Consider the following 17,900-nt stretch of genomic DNA (forward strand, 5'->3'; position numbering starts at 1 on the left):
TTGTGCTCCCTGGAGGACAGTCATATAGTTGTCGCTTTGTCCGTCATTCCGTCACACTTTTGTCCGGAGTATAACTTGGAAGGTATTAATGGCGTTTGATTGAAACTTCACATAATTATTTTTCTGGAAGTGTTATCAAGGGCTATTAACGTAGAAATGGTAAAGAGCGTTATAGGAGCTCACGGAAACTTGTCAGACTTTTTGGTGCGAGCGTAGCAAGTAAGAAAAAATGCATATTTTATATATTTTACCCAGAACAAGCAATAAATTACTTATGCGAGCGTAGCGAGCGAGATAAAATGCACATTTATATTTTTCACACAGAATAATAGATAAATAACACATGTGCGCGGAGAGAGTGAGAGAGAGAGAGAGAGAGAGAGAGAGAATGTATATTTTATATTTTTCACCCAGAACAGAAGTCAAATTATTTGTGCTCCGGCGATTTTAGGGTGGGGGATGGGTCAAAGAAGATCTCAGAAGTTTACTCTGTTGCTGTTTGAGGAAACCCAGCTCCACGCCCTGGCAGTCACATTCTTTAGACTCGCAAAAGGAACGTTTTCATGGAAACATATTTAAATCAGCTTAGCACCATTGTAAAAGGCGATTCTCAAAAAATCAGTTATGGTTATAGATTATAAGGGAACCATTTTTCCCCTCAAGGCCATATTTACCATATTTAACATAGCCAATGATCTGACGGCCATCCAATAAAAATGTATGCAGAACAGCCATATATAATAAGGAAATCTGAAAGATTCGATATTCTATACAAGTAACTTGCGGTCAGGACGTAATGAAATTAGGTTGAAGGTAACATTGCTTTTAAGTAGACTAAGTGTTGATTTCGTTTGCCATCTCAACTCTGCATAGATGACCCAATATTTCATGTATTGAAAGAGCAACTACAACATGTACAAGAATTTCTTCTGTTATGTCTGGATAAATCTGACTCTTTGATTAAGGAAAAGATGCTCATAACAATAAGTAAGGGGGCTGATGACGGATGTACGATGGACATCTCACAATCACAGATACACCACCAATGATGATGCCAGAATTAGGGAGAAAGATGTCTACTGTCCGCCCTTTTTGTTTTCACGGATAATAGGTCATAGCGTCTGAGACATGTGGCTTTTTCTTAACACTTAACAGAATAGTGTTAACCAAATTTCATAATGACCAAACATTATGAGGCCTAGAAAAAATGTGTGCTTCTGGTTTCCCGACCTACACAAATTAATGTAACCTAAATGTTTTATAGCCCTTGAGAATATTTAACAGTCTTTGAACAGTGTCAGTGATGTTAGAATTCAACTTACTGATGCTCTAAAGGCACACTCTCCTATTTGTATTCATTTTATAAAACAAAAATAATTTCCGAAAGGTTCATCTCAATTGAAAATTATCAAAAACACCAAAATTACCGACCTACCTGCCCAATTTTGTGAGCATGTTACCAGAAAAAGAAACAACTTGACATTATTTTGTTAGCTCTAACTACTAAAAACAATAGATTCAAGTTAAAAACCTCATATTAAATCGACCAACACTTTGCTGATATTTCTGATTGATTTAAATTATACCACATAAATGTTTTGAGATTATCCCTCAAAAATCAATATGAATATCGGATTACAATCTCGGATTCGGTATCGGATTAATTCGCAAATGTCTATTAGCATGGCGTAACGGATGCAGATAATGTTTCATTGAAAGCGTAGTTGGATTCGAACAACCAAAGAGAATTGACTCTTGTGGCCATGTGCACTGAATGAGAAAATATGTTATATGTTTACCTGTCTGAGAAAATATTGTTTCTGTGATTTATAAGTTCAATGACAGGTTTTGCTGGGGCGTACATGAATATCCCGAAAATAATGCCCGAACATCTTCAAATTTAGTGCATGACATTATTTTCGTCACGACGCATAGGGTGCGGAAGCTAAAAACAAAGGAAAATTTGGTTTCAATATGAATTTGATTTGTGCTTCCGCAACTACTCTTACTGAACTTATTATCAGTGATTATCGCAATGGGAAGCTGTGTCTGAGGCACCCTAACGGGAAATGTATAGTAGTCCCAACTGGAGTAAAATATACCTGATATTTTTCAGATTGAACTTATCATTTCAAAGCATATATTGAAATATAATATACGAATGCAAAATTCTAAGACATTGTGTCAAAACTAAAATTCATGTAAGTTTGTTTGTTTTGGGTTTAACGCCGTTTTTCAACAGTATTTCAGTCATGTAACGGTGGGCAGTTAACCTAACCAGTGTTCCTGGATTCTGTGCCAGTACAAACCTGTTATCCGCAAGTAACTGCCAACTTCCCCATATGAATCAGAGGTGGAGGACTAATCTTCTTCTTGTTGGCGTTCACCGCCTACACTGTCACCCCTGATCCAGCAGTGAAGGATGCCGTCTTCTTCAGGTCCTCCTTCTTGCCGTGCACTTTGGTTATCATTGGGGTGCTGTTTGGCCACACACTTTTTCTTTGGTTTTCCAGACGTGGGCATCTCTGCAGAATGTGCTCAGCAGTTTGCTGTTCCAGACCACAGGGGCACATTGGAGAGGGAAACAATTTAAGCTTTGTGCACATGTGGGCATTTAACCTGTTATGTCCTGTGCGAAGCCTAAAGATGATGACTTGTTCCCATCTTTTTAGTAGTTGGAGAACTAATGATTTCAGACACAATGTCGTTTATAAAATAGTCACGGAGAACATACGCCCCGCCCGAGGATCGAATTCGCGACCCCGCGATCCGTAGACCAACACTTTACCTACTTTGCTAAACGGGCGGGCCACTGTTCATGTAATTGCAAGTATTTAAAAATGGAGCACCTTATTTGCAGATGCATTTTTATTCATTTCAAATACAGTAGTAGTCTGAACAAATGTAAACAATTACTTCAGACAGCAGTTAGTTATATTTAGGGTGATATTAACGTTTACTTGTTAATATTTTAAAAGAATTATGGAAGTATGTCACGCGTTTATTTGATAGGTTTCTGTTTCGGGTATTTAGCCGATCGGGTTCGAACCTGACGTGGCATCTTTTCTCTAGGTACTGGCTTGCGCTTTGCAACAAGGTATCATTTATTAAAATCGGACATCAGGTTATGAAGATATGGCTCCTCAGACAAAGACCACCCCTCTATTTAATATATGAAGAAGTATGCATATTTTCACGAAACCGTCGGCGGTAAAATTATACAAGTTACATATCCGTTTCGACAATGTTTGAATTTAATTCATAAACGTTATTTCATTAAAATATCTTGTGTTTGAAACATTCTACAATTATTTGAAGTTAATGAAAAACATGGACATTTTACATATGGAAAAGTACGGAAATACAGCTTTTTATCTTACCCTTTCACCGGTAGACGGGCGACATGCGATACGACATTATGAAAATGTCGCTTCGTATTGTCGAGTGTCACTTCGCGTGTCGTGTATCGTTTGGAACTGTCGCGCGTCGACCCTCACCAGAACCCGCGACACGCGGCATACGATACGACATTTGGAAAATGTCGCTTCGCGTTGTCGAGCATCGTTTGTGGTTATCGCATGTCGTTTGATAATGTCGCCGTCACGTTTGCAGGGTCGACACACGACAACGCGAAGTGACATCGCGACATTACGAAGTGACATAGCGACAATGCGATACGACGCTCGACAACGCGAAGTGACATCGCGATATATCGTGCTTTTGAAAGGCGACATTTCAAAGTGGACATTGCGACATTGTCGTTTGGGATTGTCGCCGTCGCCTGCAATTGTCGGGTGTCACTTCGTAATGTCGCTAAGTCACTTCGCGATGTCGTGTGTCGACCCCACAAACGCGACGGCGACATTGTAAATGGCCCCAACAGGATTCCGTAAGTATCCCTTTAAAAATCATCTATCATGCTATGGTGGCTGATTTCTGCCATTTTGCGTTTTCGCCCGCGACCCCGTATAAATGTGTACTACCGCTAACAACTGGCGGTTTTGTAACAATCAGCTGTTACTACATAACATTTAACAAAATGAATATAGCTCTACTATGCAAAATTAATTTATATATTTAGTAAAGTTAAATACATGGGAAACGGTGCATGGCTATTGGATATCTTTAACCTTTAGGCCATACCAAATTGATATGTCGTTCGTCGGAACTACCGCATCAATAATTCCATTCCCGAGAAAAAAAAATAAAAATTACCCGCCCGCACGTACATAAAAATCTCCGAAAAAAATTTTTTTTTTTCGATTACGCGGTCCGGAATAATAACGGCAAAACAGATTTTATCGCTGTTTTAATGCGTCAAAGTGATATTGATCGGATTTCATGCCGGGGACGATTGATTTTGTCTTAGCGACCAGTGTAGATCATGATTACTCTGCACGTCTGTGCAGTCTGGTTAGATCTGTATCGTTCGCCATTCATTCAATATTTTTTGGTAAGCATCCCTTTTAACAGTCGATGTTACTGTCCAAATTGAAATATTTACAAGTTTATTATAGAAATTTAGCTGGGAAAGGGTTAAGTAACGTGATATCCTGCTGATTCATATGAAATTCAGTTGGAAGCAAGGTGCGTAACCATGCCAGCTACGATCATTCTTGGTTAGAGTATTAGTCATGTAACTACGGGTAATGTGAAGTGCACGGTATAAACGTGTTACCACATCCATATAAAATTGTTTGTTACTTAATATAGAGAGAACAATATCAAATGACCCGCTGCATAATTTACGAAAATACATGTATATAAAACTTCCTCGTATTGAGTGGAGACACAGGTGTACACCCATGACACCATACATGCAACATTTATACATAGTATATCAGTAAACCGTTTGGAATGTTTGTGTACCTAATTTTGGATGGCTCTTGTAAAAGGATACCCTCACTTTCTGTAGATCTAGAAAAATGTGCGCCACGTGCGGGCATATACAAAGGAGGAAAATTAAGTCTGACACTTTTATATAAAGTGCTGGTATTAGACTCGATCCTTGTGGATTGTGACAGGAAGAGAGTTTACTGGAGCTGTGAACAGTGTGACATGGATATGATATACAGGGCTAGTTCACAAGGAGAGCTTTATGCAGAAAATGTACTGGATTATTTTGGAAACAAGGGTATGCTTTAATGAATGTTTGAAACACACAAGAACTAGAATCTCATTTTTTTCTACTGATGTTTTACATTTACATCTTAACATGGTTATAGGATTATATGAATAACTAATGTAAACTTTAAAAAGTTAGAATAATTCAATTACAATATTTGCAAATGCAGGAACTTAGCAGTGATAAAGCGATAGAAAAGAGATTAAAATAAACTCTAAGTCATTTCGGAAGTTTAACATCGACTTTACACTATAACACCTGTATATATTTTACGATGACAAAGGGAAAATAAAACAACCCTTATTAACGTTTGTTTGTATGGAAACATTAATCTTCCTTCTGTTTTGATATTATTAACAAATCACATGTGTCAAATGTTTATTGGAGCCATGAGAAAACCAACATAGTGGCTTTGCGACCAGCATGGATCCAGACCAGCCTGCGCATCCGCGCAGTCTGATCAGGATCCATGTTGTTCGCTAACGGTTTCTCTAATTGATATAGGCTTTGAAAGCAAACAGCATGGATCCTGACCTGACTGCGCGGATGGGCAGGCTCGTCTGGATCCATGCTGGCTGCAAAGCCACTATGTTGGTTTTCTAATGATGCGGCTCAAATGTATCAGTTTACTCAAAGAGCTATAAAAATAAATTATGATAAATTATGTATTTTTAGTTCTTTGGTTTACTCTCTAGAAGTGTTATCTTTCTGAGATAGTTAAACATACATAACAGTCTTCATATACAAATGTACATTTAATTCGATTTCTTTTTATATCTCTTAGAGAAACTGTCTAAAGAAGAAGAACTTCTTAAAAACGAATCCTTAGATAAAATGTTTGAGAAAGCTGAAAGTATCTTCCACAATGCAAGTCCAGAAAGTTTTGAAAGTGAAGGCAACGAATACACATATGGTTCTCTCCTCGAAATACTTCAAATGTACATCCTTCCAGAAATAACTTTTCAATCAAAACACAGAAAACTCGTGCAGCAATGTCTAGACACAATAAAGAAAGAATCACAATATATTGAAATGCTCATTCAGATGAGTGTACAAACATTATCAAACTTGGAAGAATTACTAGTAAAACAACGAAAGTGCTTGCTTTTGCGGGAAAGTGTTTCTACTATTCTTAACACCGTGCCAAGGGATGTGGATTTTATACGCCTCTTGTTAAAGCATGCGGATGAAGACATTAAAAAATTAGAAGGTATTTTGATATTGTTGACTGAGAAGGAGAAAAAAGTAGGACATTCAACAGACGAAGCAAGACTGAAACTCCTTGTGGAAACTCGCAAGGAAAGAGATAAAATTTCAAATGAAAAGGAAACTATTATTTCGGCTGCAGAAAACCTTTTAGAAGGGATATCGAAAGAAAACGTTACGACAAAAAGGAAAACAAAAAGTGGGAAGTTAAGACTATCTAAGTCACATGTTGACAAACCGGTTTCATTGTCTGATAAATATGAGAAATATAAAAAAGATGCTGCTGAAATTGAAACTTTGAGTAATGAAATCAAGCAGCAAATTAATATCAAAATCAGGTTGTCCACTGTCAGACAGTCCGTGATATCTGCTCTCAAATACTTGTAAATATAGGTTATAGATTATTTATTGCTTTAACGGAGCGTAGCGAAGTGAAACGATAACTGAATTTATAGTGAAACAATGACTGAATTTATAAGAAAGTTGATAAGTGAACTATAACCTATTTCTTGTCTATAATAAGTTAATCTGTATATAACCATAAGAAACTAACCTCAATAACATACTTTCTGGATTCATTATATAAATACTACATAACCTGGCAAATAGGTACTGCTTAATTGGTGTAATACATCGAGAGGTGAAATTCGGAACTCTGGTGACTGACTGGTTGTTTAGACTATTTTAACATTTCGGATTTTTACCACTTCAAGAGGATGCTTCAGCCTTTTAGTTTAATTCTTTACAAAAAGAAGAAAAAGGACTTTGATTCTAACATTATTTTTACGGATTACACCAAACCGTGTTTAGAGCTTGGCGCGAAAACAATCATTTCTGCCGTCTGTAGAACTATAGACTTTGAATGTTTAAAACTTTTTGCACTTATCCAAACTTTTCATACCCTCGATAATTTTCATTAAATACAAAACATGTATGAACTGCCTCACATATTTAGAACAAAATGATTTGAAAAACTCTTATATAATGCTTTCTGGAAACATTCTAATTAACACTCAAATAAGTATGGATTTTTTCTCATGATGTTTCCAATATGTTAAGATATAGGCTACAAACAACTTTTTACACAAAATGATCATAAAAATCAGCTTACCATTGCTATCCCTTTTTATTTAAAAACTGCAATAAAAAGACACGACTAAATAAGATTCTGAAAACTGTAAATCGTGGCACTAGTGCCTATAATAAAACATATTTTAATACAGCAATTATCCTCCATGATCAGATCACGAGGAGACGGGTTAGCAATGATAATCTGCACTGTCATAAAAAGAATATTTAGGTTACCATATAAGAATTTAACTTAATTTTTTATTATGTGTTTACATATATTGTACAATTTGGTTTACCCTTAAAACAAGTAATATTTTCATACGCATAAAAATTGTAAAATATGACCTTTCGGACACACTCCAACACCTAAGATTCACAAAGTCCCCCGAAAGAACTCAAATATATAAGCCTACTACTATAAGCCATACTGCCTCTGTAGGAAATTTTCAGACATGGCTTACCTTGTATTACATACAAAAAAAAAACCCCCACCTATACCGCCTAAAATTATTGGTGAAACAGAAAAGCTACTGTCGGCTGATGTACTGGTATTAAGGAATGAACCCCCCTCCCCTCCCCCCCCCCCCCCACCCCTCCGCTTGATAAATGTACATGTCCACAATTAGTACGAAATGAGCTACACCATGAGAAGACCAGCACACAGACATCCGCGACAAGAACGGGCAACAGTGTACCTCAGGATCCACACCGCCTGCCAAACATTCACCAACAAATGCGTCATATGCCCCACAAACGGTACAGATACCCAATAAAAAAACCCAACCAGACACATAGAAAATGGGTAATCCCAGCCAAATATTTCCAAATGCAGACTCCCATGGAGAAGCTTGACTGGGGATTATACTTCTAATATTCACTATACAGCAAATAATTTCTAGTTTTAAGAATACTAAGTCTTTAACATGTATGTTCGTAATTTCTTCAAAACTCCCTATTACCGGTAAGCTGAAAAATAAAATTCTGTCTATCCAATATTTAAACGATACTATATTAGCAACTTTGTAAGATCCTGTTTAAGTATAATTGTAAACATTCGTACAGGAATTAACTACAATTCAGTTCGTATATTGTCATCTATATCACTTTCTAGGAAAATCATTCCCTTTAGATTATATCATTTTATGCTGAAAAATGCATAATTGAGCCGCGCCATGAGAAAACCAACATAGTGGCTTTGCGACCAGCATGGATCCATGCTCTTCGCTAACAGTTTCTCTAATTGCAACAGACTTAGAAAGCGAACAGTATGGATCCTGACCAGACTGTGCGGATGCGCAGGTTGGTCTGGATCCATACTGGTCGCAAAGCCACTAGGTTGCCGATTTCCACATGACGCGGCTCATATTTCAATGTAATGTATGAACATTTACCTAATCAAATCAGTTGATATTTACACAAGAAATGTTAATTTGAAGTGAAAATTATTGACCATTTTAATGTAAAAACCCATATCAATATCTAACAATATAATAAGTCATGTTAATTAGACTGCACTATGTTATTTATTTGAAATAACGCTACTTAAATGATTTTGCCTCCTGTAATGAGCCGCACCATGAGAAAACCAACATTGTGAATTTGCGACCAGCATGGATCCAAACCAGCCCGCGCAGTCTGAGCTGGATCCATGATGTTCGCTAACCAGGTTCTCTAATTGTTATAGGTCTTGAAAGCGAACAGCATGGATCATGACCTGACTGCGCGGATGCGCAGGGTGGTCTGGATCCATGATGGTCGCAAATGCACTTTGTTGGTTTTCTCATGGTGCGGCTCATTGATCTTTAACATTTAATGCTACAAGTATTGTATTTTTTTAATATTACTGGACACAGGTCTATATTGTGTAAGTTAAAGTGTGGTGTAGCACATTTAAGGATAAAACAGGTCGTTATGATGGTTTAAGATATGAGGACAGACACTGCCATTATTTTGTGAAAGTATAGACTCTGAAATGTATGAGACAATTAACTATGATATGTATAGTGATCTTTTAGAGCTGATCTTTTTGCTAGAGCTAGAAGTCTGAACAATGCTTGCATGTCAATGTCAGAATGAGGTAAGTTGAAACCAACTTCTTACAGTGGTTGCCAAAACCTGCCATAGTATTTTAAAAAGGACATCAGTCTTGTGCAAATAATAATGTTTTTATTATTATTATTATTATTATTATTATTATTATTTATTATTGTTATGAGCTTTTGAGAAATATGTTCTATTTCCCTAATAATAGCATTTCTTAGATTTACTCCCCTTTTATCATTATAAGCCATAATAGCATGTAATCTTAGGATTATATTGTACTGTTGTTCCTTTTCATATGATAATAAATGTGATGTCCGTAGTCCTTCCTCATGTACATGTTTATATCTAGAAATAATATAGATGTTGTTGTATGTAGTTTTCCGTGTCCTTGTACATATTTGTCATGTTTGTATGTTACATTTAACAAATTATTGTATCATGTAACAAGAAACGTTTATATGTTTACGTTACTTAATAAAGAATCTTGAATCTTGAATCTTTGACAATTTATTACATATTTATTTGCATGTAGTAGTTTGCTTGTGCAACTGGAGTAGATAAGGTTATTATGTAATCTAAACATAGTTATAATTATTTAAACTCCTGGTATTAAGTAATTTAGTACATGTATTTATGAATTATGCAGACTGTTATGTGGTAATTTGTTATACTATGCTCTAATGCAATTATTTGATTTATATTTGTTGCTATTTGTTTGTTTGTTTGTTTGTTTGTTTGTTTTGGGTTTAACGCCGTTTTTCAACAGTATTTCAGTCATGTAACGGCGGGCAGTTAACCTAACCAGTGTTCCTGGATTCTGTACCAGTACAAACCTGTTCTCCGCAAGTAACTGCCAACTTCCCCACATGAATCAGAGGTGGAGGACTAATGATTTCAGACACAATGTCGACTATTTGTTTGTACTTGTTTTCTGTAGTAGGTATAAAAGCACAGTCAGAACTATTGAAAGATTCGAGTGAGTTTAATCTGAATAGCACAGAACAGAACAAAGACGAGACGAGACGAGACGAGACCAGACCAGAACAGAACAGAACAGAACAGAAAAAAATAAAATAAAACAGAAGTTTTTTTTTATTTCAGCAAACAGCTGATCGTCAGAAGTTAACTTTACATGACATTCACAATTTTACAAATCATTATCACAGTGTCATATCATACATACACACAATATATATTTACATTTAACCATTTAGAATTTTGAAAATACAAAAAAAGATACTTATTTTATCTGAATTAAGTAATGAACTGAATTAATACATACTTGAACGAATTCTAAAATATCTTGGAATATACATAATTCTATATCCGTTGTGAAATGGATACTCTACTAATAAAACAAAATGAACGTCATCTTCTACATCATTTTGTACATAAGATGCAATATAAAGCAATTGCGTACATTACCCAGGTTCTGTCGACTAACTTTCAAAAATTTGTTTTCTATTAAACTAGTTTTACTAAGATATTTAAGTTGACACGAGCGTTGAAATGTGGAATAAAATCAGCTTATGGAATCAGTTCAGGGGTGTCGTGTCAAGAAGTGCCACGCGGTAGTGACTGAAGACGTGTAACAAACACAAATACAGGTAACACGTTGTTACTCGCTACTCTAAGCTCTTATTAATTCGACAAATTTGTTAACATGAAACATAAAAGATCAATTAAACATAAATTCCTTATCAGATCAAAATGGCCTTATTCTTGTTCAATATTATATATGACGTACGCCAATGAAGTTGTAAACAAATGTATTAAGTGTTTTTCTGGGTACAGATCCTTTTAAGTCATGTGACTGGTAATATAAAAGATAGTGTTATTCAGTCTGGATATGTCTACTAAATGTGCCTCTTAGAATTAGCACAGGAGGCAGTGTATGTTTATTGACTTCAGTTCGTTGATTCACGGTTAAACCAACATAATGTTTATATACATATTGCTCAATGGAGGTTGTAAAAAGACAGCGCAGGTTTCACTAAATCTTGAAAAATGTATGCCGGGCATCGGGACATATACGGAAGGGAGAATGGATCCGGCCTTGTGGTACAAAGCACTGGTAATAGACTCTATTATCGTGGACTGTGATCGCAGAGCGGTTTTCTGGAGCTGTGACAAATGTAACGTTGATATAAAAAGGGAATGTTCGGAGGAGGACGGCTTTGATCCGGAAGAAGCTCGAGAATTTTGTAAATATAAAGGTAAGATAATTATCAACATCGTGTTCAAGCTTACAAAGAAGAAGAAAGTTTCAAGTCATATAAAATTTGAGGTATTGAATGTGCTGAACTAAGTACTGTGATGCAGATACATGATGTAATTTGTCATTGAAATATATAAGCTTTCAGTTGATGTATAAATGTCTTCCCTCCGGGAAGTTGCCACTGTTTCCTTCATACGTATGTTGTCGTTATTTCCTAATGTTTGTTGTTGTCTATCTATACATGTATTTGCTCAAATGTCAATGATATACACATCAATGCAGTTGGTTTTAGAGAAGCTGCCTTCTTGGAACTCAACTATCCCTATGTTAACTTTGTCCTCGTGATAAAATTCCTTCGCAAGTCCAAACAAAATCACCGAACTATATTCTTTTTTTCGATACTAAATCGATAACAATGACTGATATCGATATCATTGATGACATCTACCAATCTTTTGTCTGTTTTGTATGGGTGCAGACGTCATATTTTCAGTCTTCTTTGTTTTGTAGGAAATCAAGTCGTGTTAGAACTAGTAGTTAGAATAGTTTTTATTGTGATATACAATTTATTTAGATGATGCTTAAACCTTACGTATATGTATTCATTTTTTGACACAAAGATGATTTCTGAAAAGTCCAACTTGATAATAAAAAAAAAAACATTAACCGACCTACCTACTGTTATTTTTTGACCATGTTACTGGAAACAATTTTTTTAAACATAATCCTTTCTAGCTGCCGAATCATGATAAGCCAGCTATTCAACAGGTATCAGATATGTACAGAACTTAACAAAAAACAAGCCATTTGTAAGACCAGTGGCTATTCTTTTTTATACATATTGTTTAAGAAACTTAAAAGTCATAATTGATAAATATAAAACAGTTTAGTTCATACAAGTTTTTTTTTATTAATTTCAGAACGAATGTTAAATGAGTACACCTGTGTAGAACTAGGTCATACACGAGACGAAATGTATGTAAAATTTGAAAACATTTTCAACCAACTGAGTCCGAATCTACTAGATAGAGAATGCAATGTATCTACGTATAAAGATATTCTGGAAAAGCTTCATGTTTGTATCCTGCCGCACATTCAGTTCCAACCAAAACACCAAACACTCGTGAAAGATGTTTTGGAAACAATCGTGAAAAGATATGAAAATGTTGTAATACTTTTAAAAATGAATGTCCAGTCAAGGAACAAAATAGAAAAATCACTTCGGAGGCAGAGGAGATCCTTACTTGTAGAAAATAGTGTGTCCATTATTTTGAATAACAGTCTTAAAGATGATGAATTGATATCGCTTCTTCTGAAACATGCGCAGAAAGACATCTGAGAGTTGGAAGACACTCTGTCAATACTGACCGATAGAATCACACCGTTAACGAATGCGAAAGACGAAACAAGTGTTAGCCTTCTTGCATATATTCGGGCTGAAATGGATGAAGTATTGATGAAAAAAGAAAGAATTATTGCGGCAAGAGAAGAAATGATGAACGGGCTTATACTTCACACGCATACTGTGACAAGAAACAATCCAAAGAATAGATTAAAGAGATTGCAACCAATAAGAGAAAGTCGAATGACTGACAGATTCGAAAAGTATGAAAGAGAAACCACTGAGGTTGAAAATCTGAGTAACGATATCAAGCAGCAAATCAATATAAAGATAAGACTGTCGAGCGTCCTGAAGGCGACGAGCTTGACATTGAAAGAGATTCAAGTTGACGAGTCATCTTTTGGATATAACAGAAGGAAGGTCTTTCTGGAATTTGAAGCAGATTTATCTGACCCGACCAGGAAATCTGATTATTGGGCAGCAGTTAATGAACAGGTTAAAACATATTTACACACTAACCAGCTCGACTTCAACAAGAAGCATGATGAGTTTTGTACGAGGTTTAAGGAAAAATGCAAAGCAATACAAGAGCGGGCAAAACGTGATCTCCTGATAAAATTCGGTTCATATCGAGCAGGTAGACTGCCTGTGTCGTTTGGAAGCAACCGGTCGCACCAAGAAAAGGCAGCGAGGTGTATTTTTGGTAGCGTTGATAAGGATGACTGCGAAACATTATGTAAACAATTATCTGATCATATAATTAGTATGGCGGATGCAATTTCGATAGAAATGCAAGGAAATGATGCTAGTCTTAAAACGGTCCGCTCAAAAGTGTACAAATGCTATGAGAAACATATTGCCGAAGAATTATTGCCTGTTTTATGCAAACTTCTTGAGCTTAGTCATACAGTCCGGTGCGAAAAACTATCTGCCTGGATTGAACAATATGCTGAAACAGAACTTGCTTCTATCAATAATAATTTGAAAAGTTTGTTTCTACAAAGTTTGTTTCTAGATGTGACAAATAGAGAGATCTGTAACAAGAAAGATGCCCGGCGTTCAACATGTTCCACGGAATCTCTTGTCGAGAGATGTAATGGGAAGTCGAGCAGTTTATCGGAAACAGTTGATCGTACACGGAGTTCGTTATTACATCCTGACAGGGGAGAATTCAGCGACGCGACTCCGAAAACCACACTGCAGACATTAAATACGGAAATAACGTCTACCTTCGAGAGATTTTATGCCGCCATACAGGAAGAGGAAGCTGCTGTGTCTATTTTTAGTAAGTTACGTCATCTTACTCGGGCCGTCCAATCAGCTGAGAATACGTTTTCCGAATTGCGCGCGAAAACCAATCAGAGCGGAGAAATTTGCACTGACGATATGTTAGACATCCTAATACTGCTAATTTGTAGACTGGGACCTGGACGTTTACTGAAACTCTACGCTCATTTGAACTTGATCCTTCGTACGAGTCCCTACATTTTACAGGGAAGTATCAACGAATATTCTCTTGTTACAATTACAGGAGCATTCCAACATCTGTTTGAACGACAGGAGATGCACGATGATTCCGTGCAGAAAAGAAAAGAAAAACTGTTGCAAGCGTAATGAACATTAACGTCAATACACTTAGTTTTTTTGTTTTTGTTTTTGTTTTGTTTTGTTTTGCTTTTTGATATAATACAGTACGTGTACTGATTTTCAATGAAATCAATGAGAACATAATACCTGTGTATGAATATAACAAAGTTTTTTCTACAACCATAAGTGATGAAATGATATGTAATACTGCCATTAACCCTTCACATGCTGGACACAACTGATTCTGTCTTTGCGACCCGAGTGTGATCAACCTGCAGATCTGCACCACTCGCTATTCAGTGTATTTTTAGTAAGCATCCCATTTAGCAATTAATTGTCTAAACTGAAAGATGGACGAGTTCATTAAAGAAATTTAGCAGGCTCAAGAACAATTACTGTAAGAAGGGTTGTAACAAGTTCAGTCCAATGCATCCTCTGTTGTCGTCACATCAATTCCGTTATCAAATATCGGGAAACAAGACTGAAATCATCACTTCAAGTTTGCTTCAAGTATATCAAGTATATAAGCACATATGTCTGGCATGTCAAACGTTGTTGAACAATCATAATAGTATGCCTGTTATTGTTATTCAATGTCGTTTCATTCATATTCTAAATTTTGTTATTGTTGTTGTATATGTCGTTATTATTTTTGCTGATAACGTGAACAGTTATATGAAATTAACGAAATTTTTAACGCACCCCTTTCTCCCCACCACTCTCACCTCCTTGGCGATTTTTATCAACATCGTTTATTCAAGTTATAAATAATATACTTGTGAATATAAAATTTCGTATGTATGTGAGGAATTTGATAAGAATTATAGATGTTGCCGAAAATATCAAAGGGGTGGTAGAAATTTCGACTAGTACATAAAAAGTAAATACTGAATAAAAATGAAGAAGACGGGTGCACCTGGAGTGCAGATAGATCTGTTTCTTAGCACGTGCGTTCATTTAACCGTCTATTCAAACACTCTTGTATAGTCCAACTGGGGAAATGGACTATAGTTGACTGAAAAAGTGAACACTAGCAGAAAAGATGTCGAACAATTCTAGGTTGGTCATTTTAACCTTTGGGATTGAGCTAATTCCAACATCAGCTTTTGTGTGATGAATAAGTATACATAAAATTATTATACTGTATAGTATTATGGTTATGTGAGGAAAAGAAACACAGAAAAGAATATTTAAAAATATCATTGCACATTTTTGAAATGTTGCATCTGGAATGCTTTTAAACTCAGTTGAGCCGCGTCATGAGAAAACCAACATAGTGGCTTTGCGCATCCGCGCAGACTGGTCAGGATCCATGCTGTTCGCTTTCAAAGCCTACAGCAATTTAGAAACGATTAGCGAAGAGCATGGATCCTGACCAGTATGCGCGGATATGCAGGCTGGCCTGGATCCATGCTGGTCGGAAAGCGACTATGTTGGTTTTCTCATGACGCGACTCATTATTGTGACCGTTGCTGTGGACAATATTCTGTACTGTCCAACTTTCGATATAGTATAAATGTTTACTTTGAATATGCGGAAAAAATGTATTTTAAGATTTGTACTGGTACATAGGCTATGTTTGGTAGTTAACCATCTTTGTAAAAAAAAAAAAAAACGTCGAGTGTCAATTTTTTAACGTTTGTGTGTGTATGCAACCCATGATTACAATAGGTAACTGTTACCGGCCATGCGCCACTCTTTGGTACGCAAAACCACAGGTATTTTATATAGAATTTTATATAAAATAGACTTTATTTTCACAGTCGTCACTGTTTATAGTCAGGATTTTCATGCTTTTTCAGTGACAACTTAATGTTAAGGTATTGGACCCCTAATAGTAATGTTTAAAAAATGGCATTTGCTTGGTATATTCTTAAAGTTGACCATGTTTCACACTGTGTTGCAAATTTTAAACAACTTTTACCGTGCCGTTTTTTGTAAATTTTGTATAATTTACGGTATTTCCACATGCTCAAGAAGAGACAAAATTCAATGTGATGGCCACTATCTAAAACGTTTGCAGAGAATTCATTACAGCATTAATTTTGATAAAAGAAACATGAAACTACTGTTAAACAATTATAAAACACAAAATAAAACTGTAAAAATCTTTTTTTCTAGGGTGCCGCAAGTAAACAGATTTAATGAGACAGAATTTTAACTCCAACATTGAAAAATTAAGGTCGAATCCTGTGGGTCTGTTTTGAATTTTGCTCACTTCATTCAAAAATAACCTTGGGGCAATAGTAAAACCTACCTGCATTTCTTCCACAATATGTAGTCTAAAGAATGAAGGCAAAATAGAGAACTTTTACCGCATGTAACTCAGTATTTTTAAAGATGTCTAACTCTACCCCTCCTGATTCAGAGGTAAATTCACTTTGAACAGCAAAAAATCGCTTATAAAATGAAAATTTTCCACTTTTGTACAATGCATCCATAATTAGTCTTGAAAGAAGTAAAAACTTACTAGAAAAAAAGGTAAACATGGGAAAAATAATTTGGTCCCAGTGGGGTTTGAACCTACGCCCCCCTGAAAATTGCAGTCAAAGTAGGTTTATGGTAGGAATTGAATACTCTTCAAAAAGGAGATACTCTATTACGGGTCCAATACCTTAAAAGGTATAGGACTGGAGCAGGTCTTTAAGGTTCTGGCATTTTTCTAGTAAAATAACCGGTTTATTCATGATTTCCAGTTGTGAACTTCAATAGGTGATATATTGCGCAAAAAAAAAGCGAATGCGTGTAGCTTTATTCTTCTGGTTTTCCATGAAGGTTATTATACATGGTGTGCATGGAAAAAAAACTTAGAAAAATTGAGCCGCGCCATGAGAAAACCAACACAGGGCATTTGCGACCAGCATGTATCCAGACCAGTCTGCGCATCCGCGCAGTCTAGTCAGGAATCATGCTCATGGTTCGCTTTCGTAGCCCATTGCAGTTAGAGAAACCGTTAGCGAACAGCATGGATACTGACTAGACTGTGTGGAAAGCGCAGGCTGGTCTGGATCCATGTTGGCCGCAAATGCACTATGTTCGTTTTCTCATGGTGCAGGTCATATAAGTATTTGAACTTAGGCGCATGTATACATGATACAGATATATAAATTAGGCCTGGAGATTTTACTGAATATACAAGGACTTGTACGAGTGAAGAATGTATAATGAATAAGTGAAATAATATTCAAATTAAATATTTTATTCGTTTCAATTTTCATCCCATAGAGTTTATTTTTTAAATATACATTTTCAAAACTTATATTGTCCGTAAGTATTGACCTGGCACTCATGAATATTCCGTATATTTA

The 17,900-nt window shown here is 36.0% G+C and overlaps 1 protein-coding gene across 1 annotated transcript; it reads left to right on the top strand.

Annotated features, from left to right (window-relative positions):
* The first annotated feature begins 4,729 nt into the window (after window positions 1-4,729).
* On the top strand, window positions 4,730-7,265 carry LOC123563059 (uncharacterized). Its single transcript, XM_045355631.2, has 2 exons — window positions 4,730-5,134; window positions 5,910-7,265. The coding sequence occupies exons 1-2, from the start codon at window positions 4,858-4,860 to the stop codon at window positions 6,716-6,718; spliced, it is 1,086 nt and encodes a 361-aa protein (XP_045211566.2). The 5' UTR covers window positions 4,730-4,857; the 3' UTR covers window positions 6,719-7,265.
* The last annotated feature ends 10,635 nt before the right edge of the window (window positions 7,266-17,900 follow it).

This window comes from Mercenaria mercenaria, chromosome 15 (genome assembly GCF_021730395.1).
Source record: "Mercenaria mercenaria strain notata chromosome 15, MADL_Memer_1, whole genome shotgun sequence".
In the NCBI taxonomy this organism is placed as follows: Eukaryota; Metazoa; Mollusca; class Bivalvia; order Venerida; family Veneridae; genus Mercenaria; species Mercenaria mercenaria.

Bases quoted from the DNA above. Each gene is read 5' to 3' on its own strand.
- LOC123563059 (XM_045355631.2), top strand. From the start codon at position 4,858: ATGTTTGTGTACCTAATTTTGGATGGCTCTTGTAAAAGGATACCCTCA. The intron at 5,135-5,909 runs GTATGCTTTAAT...TATATCTCTTAG, and splicing joins GGATTATTTTGGAAACAAGG to AGAAACTGTCTAAAGAAGAA.